This window comes from Triticum urartu, chromosome 5A (genome assembly GCF_056163025.1).
Source record: "Triticum urartu cultivar PI428250 chromosome 5A, HENAU_Tu73, whole genome shotgun sequence".
Lineage (NCBI taxonomy): Eukaryota > Viridiplantae > Streptophyta > Magnoliopsida > Poales > Poaceae > Triticum > Triticum urartu.
In genome coordinates, this window is record NC_141877.1 from 46,680,410 (window position 1) to 46,694,047 (window position 13,638).

Genomic DNA, 13,638 nt, shown 5'->3' on the forward strand with positions numbered 1-13,638 from the left:
ATAACGTCTTGTTCTGCAGGGAGAGCAGGTGCTTCACCTAGCGGTGCTTGTAGGACATAATCTTGGCAGCTATGAGGATGATCCTTAGGTTCCGGACCCAGTCAGTATAGTTGCTGCCATCGTCTTTCAGCTTGGTTTTCTCTAGGAACGCGTTGAAGTTGAGGACAACGTTGGCCATTTGATCTACAATACATGTTGTAAAGATTTTAGACTAAGTTCATGATAATTAAGTTCATCTAAATCAAATTATTCAATGAACTCCCACTCAGATAGACATCCCTCCAGTCATCTAAGTATAACATGATTCGAGTTAACTAGGCCATGTCCGATCATCACGTGAGACGGACTAGTCAACATCGGTGAACATCTTCATGTTGATCGTATCTTCTATACGACTCATGCTCGACCTTTCGGTCTTCTGTGTTCCGAGGCCATGTCTGTACATGCTAGGCTCGTCAAGTCAACCTAAGTGTTTGCATGTGTAAATCTGTCTTACACCCGTTGTATGTGAACGTTGGAATCTATCACACCCGATCATCACATGGTGCTTCGGAACAACGAACTGTCGCAACGGTGCACAGTTAGGGGGAACACTTTCTTGAAATTATTATGAGGGATCATCTTATTTACTACCGTCGTTCTAAGTAAACAAGATGCAAAAACATGATAAACATCACATGCAATCAAATAATAGTGACATGATATGGCCAGTATCATATAGCTTCCTTTGATCTCCATCTTGGGGCTCCATGATCATCTTGTCACCGGCATGACACCATGATCTCCATCATCATGATCTCCATCATCGTGTCTCCATGAAGTTGCTCGCCAACTATTACTTCTACTACTATGGCTAACACGTTTAGCAATAAAGTAAAGTAGTTTACATGGCGTTTCTCAATGACACGCAGGTCATACAAAAAATAAAGACAACTCCTATGGATCCTGCCGGTTGTCATACTCATCGACATGCAAGTCGTGATTCCTATTACAAGAACATGATCTCATACATCACATATATATCATTCATCATTCATCACAACTTTGGCCATATCACATCACAGAACACTTGCTACAAAAACAAGTTAGACGTCCTCTAATTGTTGTTGCAAGTTTTACGTGGCTGCAAGAGGGTTCTAGCAAGAACATTTTCTTACCTACATTAAAGCCACAACGTGATTTGTCAACTTCTATTTACCCTTCATAAGGACCCTTTTCATCAAATCCGCTCCAACTAAAGTGGGAGAGACAGACACCCGCCAGCCACCTTATGCAACTAGTGCATGTCAGTCGGTGGAACCGGTCTCACGTAAGCGTACGTGTAAGGTTGGTCCAGGCCGCTTCATCCTACAATACCGCTGAAGCAAAATAAGACTAGTAGCGGCAAGAAAGTTGACAACATCTACGCCCACAACAAATTGTGTTCTACTCGTGCAAAAGGAACTACGCATAGACCTAGCTCATGATGCCACTGTTGGGGAACGTTGCAGAAAACAAAAAAAAATTCCTACGTTTTCACCAAGATCCATCTATGAGTTCATCTAGCAACGAGTGATCGGATTCATCTACATACCTTTGTAGATCACGAGCGGAAGCGTTCAAAGAACGGGGATGAGGGAGTCGTACTCGTCGTGATCCAAATCACCGGAGATCCTAGCGCCGAACGGACGGCACCTCCGCGTTCAACACACGTACGGTCAGCGTGACGTCTCCTCCTTCTTGATCCAGCAAGGGGGAAGGAGAGGTTGATGAAGATCCAGCAGCACGACGGCGTGGTGGTGGATGCAGCAGTCACCGCAGCAGGGCTTCGCCGTTCTTCTGCGAGAGGGAGAGGTGTAGCAGGGGAGAGGGAGGCGCCAAGAGTCAAGGGTGCGGCTGCCCCTCCCTCCCCCCCTTTATATAGGCTCCCCTAAGGGGGGCGCCGGCCCTAGGAGATGGGATCTCCTAGGGGGGCGGCGGCCAAGGGGTGGAGTGCCCCCCAAGCCAGGTGGGGCGCCCCCCACCCTAGGGTTCCCAACCCTAGGCGCATGGGGTGGGCCAAAGGGGGCGCACCAGCCCACTATGGGCTGGTTTCCCTCCCCACTTCAGCCCATGGGGCCCTCTGGGATGGGTGGCCCCACCTGGTGGACCCCCGGGACCCTTCCGGTGGTCCCGGTACAATACCGGTGACCCCCGAAACTCTCCCGATGGCCGAAACTGCACTTCCTATATATAATTCTTCACCTCCGGACCATTCCGGAACTCCTCGTGACGTCCGGGATCTCATCCGGGACTCCGAACAACTTTCGGGTTACTGCATATTCATATCTCTACAACCCTAGCGTCACCGAACCTTAAGTGTGTAGACCCTACGGGTTCAGGAGACATGTAGACATGACCGAGACGGCTCTCCGGTCAATAACCAACAGTGGGATCTGGATACCCATGTTGGCTCCCACATGCTCCTCGATGATCTCATCGGATGAACCACGATGTCGAGGATTCAAGCAACCCCATATACAATTCCCTTTGTCAATCGGTACGTTACTTTCCCGAGATTCGATCGTCGGTATCCCAATACCTCGTTCAATCTTGTTACCGGCAAGTCACTTTACTCGTACCGTAATGCATGATCCCGTGACCAGACACTTGGTCACTTTGAGCTCATTATGATGATGCATTACTGAGTGGGCCCAGAGATACCTCTCCGTCATACGGAGTGACAAATCCCAGTCTTGATCCGTGTCAACCCAACAGACACTTTCGAAGATACCCGTAGTATACCTTTATAGTCACCCAGTTACGTTGTGACGTTTGGTACACCCAAAGCACTCCTACGGTATCCGGGAGTTACACGATCTCATGGTCTAAGGAAAAGATACTTGACATTGGAAAAACTCTAGCAAACGAACTATACGATCTTGTGCTATGTTTAGGATTGGGTCTTGTCCATCACATCATTCTCCTAATGATGTGATCTCGTTATCAATGACATCCAATGTCCATAGTCAGGAAACCATGACTATCTATTGATCAACGAGCTAGTCAACTAGAGGCTTACTAGGGACATGTTGGTGTCTATGTATTCACACATGTATTAGATTTCCGGATAACACAATTATAGCATGAATAAAAGACAATTATCATGAACAAGGAAATATAATAATAATCCTTTTATTATTGCCTCTAGGGCATATTTCCAACACACACGGCGCCCACGCATCCACCGTGCCCACCATGCGCACCGACAACCCTGTACGACTCCTCCGCCGCCAGACTGACTCCCGGCCCCACCTTCAAGCCGCCGCCTCTCACCGTGCCATTAGCCGCTCCCTCGCTCGCGTATTGCATTACCTCACAACACACTTGCCTTAGGTTTGGGCGTGTAGGCACAATTGTGACCCGAGTCGTCCACCATGATCACCATCCAGGGTTGTCCGCCATGGTCACCGTCTACCAAGAATGGACCCTCTGTACCTGTTCCACTGCTTCGCGGCGTCGATGGCAAGAAGCCCGGTTCAAAGGCAAGGTGAGCACCGCTGCATTTACTTTAGTGTTGCTCACCAGGCTTCTGAAGCTGGAGGTCCTCAATTTTTTTGTTTGTTGACACCAAACCACAGCCCACTTCATGGATGCCTCTGTAGCCCAATGCTCCAAATGGCCCACGCTGTTTATCTTCTCCGTTGCCATCACTTAAACCCTTCCACTGCTGGTCATTAGTGATTGACGCTTCACTTCCTCTCCCCGCGATCTCCTGAGAAGAAACTGGTGGATTCCTATTTAAATTCAGTGCTCCACCTGAACTCACTTTGTACCAATCGTCCTCCATACGTGTTGGCGTTTGCCATACCACTCATACCCGTATCACTGATGAGCAACTCCCCTGTCCTTCTCGACATCTTGGACTTCCTCAGGTACTGGATGAATTGGACGCCAGGGCCCCCATCTTGGATGTTCTTCCCCAGCTGCATACCCAAGAGCCTCGAATTCATGGCACCTATAGGTAAATGTTGTTGCCATGTATTGCTAATTCTGATTTTTTTTGTTCTTGATTACTATCTGAAGTTAGTTGTTGTTTCTGATTTTTTGTATGCTTCATTAATTTTGCCTCATGACATATAGTGGTTGAATAAAAAATCTGGAATTCCTCAGGTGTTGGTCGATTTGGACACCCGGGCAGTGATCTTGGTTGTTCTACACTCGCTACGTAGCCCGACATCCCATCCTACAGGTACATACTATTCCATCCATCACTAATTCTTTCAATTTAGTTTGGCTAGATTGAATACTTAGCTCTGCATTTTATTAATTTTCTTTGTTCTGAATTTTTGTATATTTATAGATATGCCTTCTATTTATTTACCCTGTTCAGAATTTTTGTTTGTTTATGGTACGGGAATCCATATGCCTTGCATTTACCCTTTGCATTTTACAAAGGTTTTGCGAGAGTGTTTAGTCTCTTCACACCATCCCACCGCGTTTGCTAGAGTTGCCAACATGGGTAATGTAGAAAGTTCTTCGCATAAACGTCATCCATCATTATTTAATCCTCCTCCTCGAGCAAACCCATATGTTGCTGCTCAGAACCATTGTATGTTTATGGAACTCATGGCTAAAAAGGAAAAAGAGGTTTGTTAGGCACATTATATTCGTCCGAATATGTTATCTTCCGTATGATATGTCTTGCGATTTATTTCACCATCTACTTCTTCATATCTATGAAGCAACAACCCCTAGAGGTAAACAAACAACTAGATATATGCTAATTTCTGATAGTACTTTCGGTCACTGGGACAAGGGTCTTTGTCATGTTGAGTGTACAGAATGTTCTAGCTTTACCTTTTATTTGCTAACTCTTGCACAATCTTGTACCTATAATATAACTTTCTTATTTCTTTTCCTGCTCAATGCAATCGAATTTCTGAATGCAGCTCAAAAAGTCCAGATAATAATCTTTCAAAAAGGCAAAAGCAAAGCGGGAGTATGTATTACTTCCCATGACCTATAGTTTGAAAATCTCTCCAATATGAGTTTTTTCTGTTCAAATATTTATAGTTCTAAATATTATCCGTACCCACCAATGCAGACAATAAAAATGCAACAAACAACTATGAAAAGACAGGCTAAAACAAACATGCATACAAAGGTACTGTATATTATGTACCTTAGGTTTTTTATTCAAACATTCAGAACTTCTTATCTATGTTGCATTTTAAACAATACTATGTATCCCACTTCATGTAGGCAACATCCACAATGCTCATGCAAGCAACTTCCATGATGCTTATACAGCCAACTTCCACAGTCCTCCAAACGACAAATGATCGAGAATGTTGAACTTCCATAGTGCTTTCATACTGCCAGCCAACCACAATATTTTTGTTGTTGCTTAACTTATATTGTAATCGAGAACGTTCTCGTACCCAGTACCTTTATATTGTAACCGAGATGCCTACTCACCTGTAGTTTTGGTTTCATGCAAGCGACTTCAGATTTTCTTGCAATGTTTGCAAATCTGTACTAATCAATAATGGATACACTGCTATAAATAGGCCATAATAATTTTTAATATACTGTACAATTGTGCATGCAAGTAAAATATTGATTCCTACATTAACACCTCAAATGGCTGTTATTACAATCACAATGTAAGTAACACTTGCCAGTTTCTAAAAATTCATTGGTCAATTAATTATGTATTAAAGCTTTCTAAAACATATTTCGGTTAGACACTATAAATTCATTCATTGCTCAGTTAATTCTGTATTAAGCATTTCTAAACATCTTTCGATTAGACACTCTTACGATTGCAGGCTGCCTATATAATACCCCCAATAAAACCTACAACTACAAGCAAATCTTTTTTGCAACTAAAAAATGAGTATTGTCAAGTACATGGACAAGCAGCAAGAAGACAAAAGGTTGTCTATTGCATACAAAGTTCTTTCACCTGTTTCATGTCTATGATACTTCACAATTTTCATGCCTACTTTTTTACAGGATGCAACCTTACACAACAAAGAATGTTCTACCCTTTCATCAACTCATGCATCAAGAAAAACTCACAAAAAGTACATGGAGGCCATAGCAGACATGGAAATGCCACCAAATCACCAACATTGATCACTTTGAAAGATGACGCGTGTGAAGACAACACCACAAAGCTACTCCAGGAACATCCATTCAGGTCCACCAAATACATCTTGGAGTACATGAAGAAAGGATTTTAACATGTCCAAATTTTCCTCAATGAAGAAGACAACCGCGTGAACAACTCCAAGGAATTATAAACTAACATTATGCTACTTATGTTCCAAGACTTTGCAACAATAGAATAATAAAGTAGAATAAATCTCTTATATTTTGTATTTTCATGCTCATATTGTTAATCGGAATATCCGCATTCCATTCAACCAAGTACCATCTAAACATATTGCTACAAATTCCCGCAGCAACGCGCGGGGAATTGTCTAGTTTTCAAGGTTTTCAAAACTACTAGCCATTATAGGGCTTTGAGTTCAGGCTATACAAGTTCGGGCTTCATGTATTAGGTTTTATGCCCGACGGAAGGTCTATGGTCCTGCTTGTAATTTTAATTACACCTATGGGAACTTTCTACTACTCCCTCTGATCCATATTACCTGCAGCTGGAACATCGTTATATGGATCGGAGGGAGTATTTTGCATATTATTAATAGATGAAAGGCTTTTGTTTTTGAAAAAAACCTGTCAGAGCAATTAGCACACAGAAGGGAGAATATCCAAGTGACGCCGGAACATATATATGCTCTCATCTTTTAAAAAGTACTCCCTCTGTTTCAAAATAGATGGCTCAACTTTGTACTAACTTTAGTACAAAGTTAGTATAAAATTGGTCCATCTATTTTGGAACGGAGGGAGTATGTTTCAAAAAAGTTGTAATTTAATTATTTTATTATGTGAATAGTGGAAGGTGGAATCACCTGATATTTTCCCACGCACAGAAATAGTAAGCCTTGATCGCCGAACCGTGAGATCCAATCCAACGGCGACCGCCAACATCTTCCCCCCAGCACTCCATCGCCCGCCGCCCGCAGACCTCCCTCCTCCGGCGACCGGCCGCCCCTCGCTGCCAGATCGGCGCCCCCCACGCCATCCCCGCCTGCCCCCCCGGCAGATCTACTACGCGGGCGCTGCCCCACCCCACCCGGCCGACGCCGGTCATCCCTAGCCACGGTGAGGTCCTCGCCCGCCCCATCCTCTCCTTCCTCGCGCGTCGTCGCCGCGGAATTCGGCCGGGCACTGGGTCGGCGACTAGGTGCAACTGAACCCGATAGTGGGGTTCGCTGTCCAACCCTAGACTAGGTTGCTCTGTTTTAGGACGGAGAGGTTGGTGGCTATTGTATTGGGCGAGTTGGGTGAATTTTAAAATGTGAATATCCTTTTGGACGCTAGTATTTTTGGTATCACGCTGCTTGCTTCCGGCGGTCATGTTTGAGGCGCATTCTCCCTGTTTCCAGCCTAATTACCTCGGTTTAGAATGTACATTTGGATAAACAGATTGGGGCATGATTAATCTGTACCTAGGTACTCCTATAGACTCTGTATAATGACCCACTTTATGCCATATGGGGGATACTGTAACACACTTTACTAGTTTGGTACTTGAAATCGCAACTCTCACTTTGTTATAAGTTTTTATCTATATGGTTACCTGTTGCAATTTTAGTGTTGATATAAAAAAGTTACCAGTGTTGGTATAGAAAAAGTACCAGACAGTGAACTCACTGTATGATCACTACTTATGTTTGCTGAGCTAGAGATGTTTTGGAGGTTACACGCTGGGGCATTCCCCCCCCCCCCCCCCCCCCCCCCCCCCCCCATTAATTCTGTGGTATCAACGTTGGCCCTATTACTGCTTCATGCATGTGCTACAAAGAATGATCTTATAACTCTAGCGATGATCTTTCACTTGCCTCCTTTAGCAATGCCCAGGAATTACTTACCTTCTTACTGTGTGTAAGAAAGGAACTATCAGTTATCAATCTGGCATAACCTTCAGCAGTTGTATCTTGTATGGCTACCTGCAACTTTAGTGTCAGTAATTCAGTGTTGTGAAAATATAAAAGACAAACAGTACCATAAAACCATTTAACTTCCTCTGCTCCATTTTGCTACTTTGCCAGTAAAAAGTGCAAGAAAACCATGACATATGTTCCATAACATGATCATAGTTTCTTTGTATACGGCCTCCAGGTTGGTGTACTTAGCTTACTGTATACTGTTTATCTATATTCATATGGTGACTGGACTGAAGTTGAACTTGTTTTATGTGGTTGAATTTGCAGATACATAATAGATCAGTCTCTTGTTGGGAAGTGCGATTATTTTATTTCCAATAGATAGTTTGCTTTTGAGAAATGGAATCATTTTATCGTCAATAAGAATTCTGCTTCTGGGAGCTGGTATCAGTTCAGTTGTGCTGTTTGTTAGTTCATACTGAGAATGGTTGCCTCCACTTTCAAACATTAGTTGTAAAATATTGTCAAATTGAATTTCAGGTGAAGATGACTTGTGCATAGATCGAGCTTCAGTCTGATGGATTCTGACGACAAGAAGTTTGGCAAAGGTACTGCTTTTGTCAGAATGCAGGAAAGTAGCATTGGCAAGCATATTCATCTCGCTAGGGAACTTTGTCTCTGTAATTAACTATATATGGATGTTTATACCACACATTATTGGAAGGTTAAAGGATTTCTCACCTTTGAAGATGAAACTGACCGGTTGGGAGCATCCTCTGCTTCATTAAGCATCTACTTTAGTTGATCTCCTTTGTTAAGTACTGTGATGTTTTGTGTTTTGTTATCTGATTTTCCCTTTGTTTCTTTCTGTAAGGTATCTGTCTTTTGACCGCCCTGATTCAAGTTTTACCAATAATAAATAATCCAATATTACGTGGGTTACTGGGTTATGTTACACAATTGATACCATTCGACTTGTATACAAAAGTACTTCTCTATTACTGTAGTTATGATTGTTATCTTGTAGCCATCAGCAAAATATTGCACAAGAAATATACATTCGACGTTCAAAACTTGGACAGTCAATCTTGCCCTACATTTGATACCTTAAGCTCGCAGCATATCTGGAATCGCCAAAATTTCCTCATGTTGACATTTTTTTACCTATATGTTGAACAACCACGTTGTCTGTTCTGCCCCCTGATAAGCTACTTTATTGGACCTTACCAGAGAAATAAGTGCCCATTGTACTTGTATGCATGAGTGCATTTTCCTGGCATGATGTGCATCCTTCTTCAAATTGCCTTGGTTATATGCAATGCTGGTAGTCCATAATATGACTTTCTATTTCAGGACCTAGGGAGCTCACTGGTGCTGTTGATTTAATAAGTCAGTACAAATTGCAGCCGCACCATGATTTCTTTTGCAAGAGGCCTTTGCCACTTGCAATCTCAGATACACATTACCTTCACAATGTTGTGGGGGACACTGAAATTCGGAAAGGAGAAGGAATGAAGCTAGATCAACTCGTTCAGAATGCATACTTAAGGGATAAGCCTGCTTATATTAAGTCCTTTGATATGGAAACACTGGGGCAAGCATTTCAGCTTCGAGAAACTGCTCCAGTAGATTTACCCTCTGTAAGATCATTTTTGCCATCCTACTTGTTTTATGGTGTTATTGCATTTTCCTATCATACACTTAACAATTAAACCAATCAACAGGCTGAAAAAGGTATACCTACTATTTCGGGCAAACCGAAAAGTGAGTCCAAGGACAAAGAGAAAAAACACAAAAAGCACAAAGACAAAGATAAAGACAGGGAGCATAAGAAGCACAAACATCGACATAAGGATCGGTCTAAAGACAAAGACAAGGACAAGGATAAGAAAAAGGATAAGCATCATGAGAAGGTTGCTGCATTTTCTCTATGTTTAAAACTTCAGTATCTCCAAGTCTTACTCATCACTTAGCTATATTTTATATGTCCACAAATTGTTCAGAAGAGGAAGCATGAGGGGACGGAGGATTCGGCAGACGTGCATAAGCACAAAAAAAGCAAGGTGATGTACAATTACTATTTGCTTCCTGGTACAACAAATTTCCTTGCAGCACATTTTGTTGGTCTGTTAACATGACTTATCTGTGGCAGCATAAGAGTTCCAAAACCGATGAGATGGGTAATGGACTTAGTTAGCTACAGTTTTCTTCTTACTTCTATTGTCAATCAATGTCATATTCTGTTAGAAGGAGGCTCAAAAGGTTTCTGTCACCAGACCTGCTACAGATCAATTGGTACGTGCTTCTTGAACAAATATTTGTTGTTGGGTAGATGCATATATTGATTATTTTGTATTGCTTTTCTTAATTCTTTGTCTTTTGGTGAAACATGAATTGAAATGTTTCAGATTTAAGCTGCATAGTGAGCTTCTGTTTTTAAGTCAACCTAAGAGTTTTATTTTGTTGTTTGGAGCCTAAATGATGAATATTTTAACCTTTGGTGAATTATTTATTAGTCATTCAAGAGAATAGGATCTGCCTTTTGCCCGCCTTTGTAAATATTAGTCTCATTTGATTTTATCTGCATCTGTACAGTATGTGATGTTAGGGACGATTGCACTGACATTCCTTTATGTCCACTGTCAGTTTTGGACCTGGGCCAATTTCATTTCTTAAGTCTCACTTAACTTGAGAAGTTTACTTAGATATTTCCTTTGATTGGCATATCTAGTGGTATTAATATATCAGTCATGATGGGCTTGCTGACTTTCTTTACTACTATATGGCAGGATCTGGTTAGGCCTGACTTGCACCATAAATTCATAATGTAGTCACTAGTCGTATATTGTTTTCAGTTTACCAACACTTTGACCATACCATATGGTGATTAATTGGAACACAATGAACTATTAAAAAAATCGCTCGCAGTTTACTCGGTGATGTTTCTTTCGAAATCATTGTATGCCATTTGCAACTCTTTAATGGTCTGCACCCTGTATAAGCTTCGCAATTATTATCCATTTTTACGAACACCAATGAGGAGCAACATTGGCAAACAATAGGCTTTTGTTTGCATCTGTGATAATCCCAGACTCTAACTCTTACTTTTATGTTGGTGATGCAGATATCATGAATGGCTGTTTATTTGAAGGTGCTTCAGATTAGGGTCTTGCCTGCTGCTAATTATGTTGTTCTTGCAGTGTGGACCTTGTGGAAAATGTAACTTGTAACATGGGACAATCGAACTGTATTTTGCAACTTTTTTGTCCCTCACTGACTAAATTGGTTGCCTTGTAGGAACATTTAGATAGGACTTCTAATGAGATTTTCTCTCTTAAGATTAGGAAATCTGAATAGGTGTTTTTTGATGAGATAATTCGTAAGAGTAAGAGCAGCCAGCTATTTCTTTTAGGTAGGACTTCTAATGTGATTTTCTTAAAGGTTAGAACATCTGGGAAGTTTGTTTGTGATGAGATAATTTTTTAAGACTAGGAGCACTCCGCCATTTTCTTTAGATAGGGCTTCTGATGGGATTCTTTTAAAATTCAGGACATCTGTGTAGGTCTCTTTAACGAGACATTTATCAAAGACTAGGAGCAGTCCATTATGCTGACCAGGCCTGTGGTAAAGTCATTGATGTAGCATGAGTTTGTAGTAAAAAAAAAGTCATTGTATGATATGGAAATGAAGCTATGTTCCTTGTGCTGATGATAGAACTAATTAATTCACCGCTGCCTGTGCTTTATTCAAAGTGAAAGTTACCAGGTTAATCTGTATTCGTAGAATGACATGTCTTGCGTTTTCAAGAACTTGTAAAGATGGTCAATTTGGCATGAAACCCTGTTTTGCCCTAGAACTGTGTAATGTTCTGCTTCTACCCCAGCTCATGCAGTATTGCAGACCCTAAGACCAAACACATAAAAAAACATAGACAAAACAGACTAAAACCAAAGCAAGAATTTCTCTTGCTGCTTTCTCAAGTATTCCTTGTGCCTCTCATTCCCAAATCTGTCTCTACTCCTAATGTCTCAGTACGTAAGTCGTTCGTTCGTTTCATTCGTTTCCAGCCTTCCAACGATCTCCCCCCACCAGGCGATCTCCCTCCCACCGATTTTTTTCCTTCCTCCGAAAACCAAAACCGGTTTTCATTCATGCATCATCGGAACCACACGCCCCATGCCAAATCATATCGAATATTTTCATAACAAAAAGCTTCCATAAACACCAATCTTTTCACCCTCCCCTCCCACGATTCTTTCCATACATATGCTCCCTCCCGCATTCGTTTATTTCCTTCCAATTATACCAGGATTTTTTTCCAGCTTCTGTTCCTCGCTCAAATTTTCCTCACGATCAAGGCCCCTGCCCTTCCTTATCTACCCACAAATCTCGTGCCCCTCTCCCAGGTCGGGTTCCGGAGCCGGGTCGTCGCCGTGGAGTACGTCGATGCGGAGCCGGAGGGCGCGGCGGACCGGTGGGAGAGGTGGAACGGCAACGGCGAGGCCTTCGGCGACGGCTCGAGCGTGTGGCGCCTCACTATGGTCCACCGCGGCGCCGGCGAGCAGGAGCCGGAGACGGAGGAGGTGCATGAGTCCGACTTCCTGATCCTCTGCATTGGCAGTTTCAGCGGCGTGCCCAACATCCCAGCGGTGTCCCCAGGCCCGGAGGCGTTCCGCGGGCGGGTGCTCCACTGCATGGAGCTCTCCCACATGGCCGACGAGGACGCCGCCGCGCTGGTTAAGGGGAAGCGCATCACCGTCGTGGGGTCCGGCAAGTCGGCCTTCGAGATCGCCGCCGAGTGCGCCGATGCCAATGGCGCGGGAACGCCGTGCACGATGCTGTGCCAGAACCCTCATTGGCTGCTACCATCGGGTACCTCTACATGAACCAAAGAACGCATTTTATTCTAACTGTTAGTCTGCTATATCCACGAGCTCACTGACGCCAGACCAGCAAGCAGCCCAGATTGAACGGCACTGAGCTCCAAATTCAACCGATTATATAATGCTGCACGTGATCTGCGCCACCCCCACATGATCCGCTACCACATCAATGATTGTGTATCTGTATTTATTTATCTACAAATGCGTTGTACTGTTGTGCTTTTGTTAAGCAGATACATGCATGGCAGGGGGAAGTTGAGCGAGCACGGCAAAGCCAAAGATATCTTCCTTGGAGCTACCATTTAATTCATAAGATGTCAAGTAATAGCTTGAAATTTAGGTGATAAAAATGCTAATATGATGATCAGGTCAGGTATAATATCACAGAAAATGTAAAAAAATATCATTGGAGTTCTTTTCATTATAGTAATCAGAATGCTTTGTCTTGCACCATTATTTGTTGAACATCTTTATTTGTAGGATGTGGGCTGAGTTTCAGAAGATGAGAGTTGAAATGGCTGGAATGAGAACAAAAAAAAAATGGCAGCTTGGTCTTTACAATTGCAGTTTCAATTCCTTATTTGAGTCTAACTCAGGTGTTTCATAGACTTTCCAAAATATCTATTTTTGAACCTTACTGAAGTTGGCCTCTTACTGAGGAAAAAAGTCTATGAATGGATCATCTGAAAAACAAGACGTTACAGTTCCTTAAAAGTGAAATTGCTTGCCAAATACAGTAACAGGTAACTCCAATATTTGTTGGAATGAGATAACGT

At 42.6% G+C, this 13,638-nt stretch overlaps 1 protein-coding gene across 3 annotated transcripts; it reads left to right on the plus strand.

Moving 5' to 3' along the window:
- The first annotated feature begins 6,975 nt into the window (after nt 1-6,975).
- Nucleotides 6,976-11,558, plus strand: LOC125526613 (putative mediator of RNA polymerase II transcription subunit 19b). Of its 3 annotated transcripts, XM_087525431.1 has the most exons (7): nt 6,981-7,194; nt 8,520-8,587; nt 9,333-9,619; nt 9,704-9,892; nt 9,983-10,042; nt 10,132-10,274; nt 11,104-11,558. In XM_087525431.1, exons 2-6 carry the CDS (start codon nt 8,557-8,559, stop codon nt 10,174-10,176), a joined length of 612 nt encoding a protein of 203 aa, XP_087381557.1. In that variant the 5' UTR covers nt 6,981-7,194; nt 8,520-8,556; the 3' UTR covers nt 10,177-10,274; nt 11,104-11,558. The 3 variants fall into 3 exon arrangements, with proteins under 3 accessions (XP_048547214.2, XP_087381556.1, XP_087381557.1); XM_048691257.2 differs by lacking the exons at nt 10,132-10,274; nt 11,104-11,558 and adding an exon at nt 8,307-8,423 and having other exon boundaries at nt 6,976-7,194; nt 9,983-10,117; XM_087525430.1 differs by lacking the exons at nt 10,132-10,274; nt 11,104-11,558 and having other exon boundaries at nt 6,977-7,194; nt 9,983-10,117.
- Nucleotides 11,559-13,638: the final 2,080 nt, after the last annotated feature.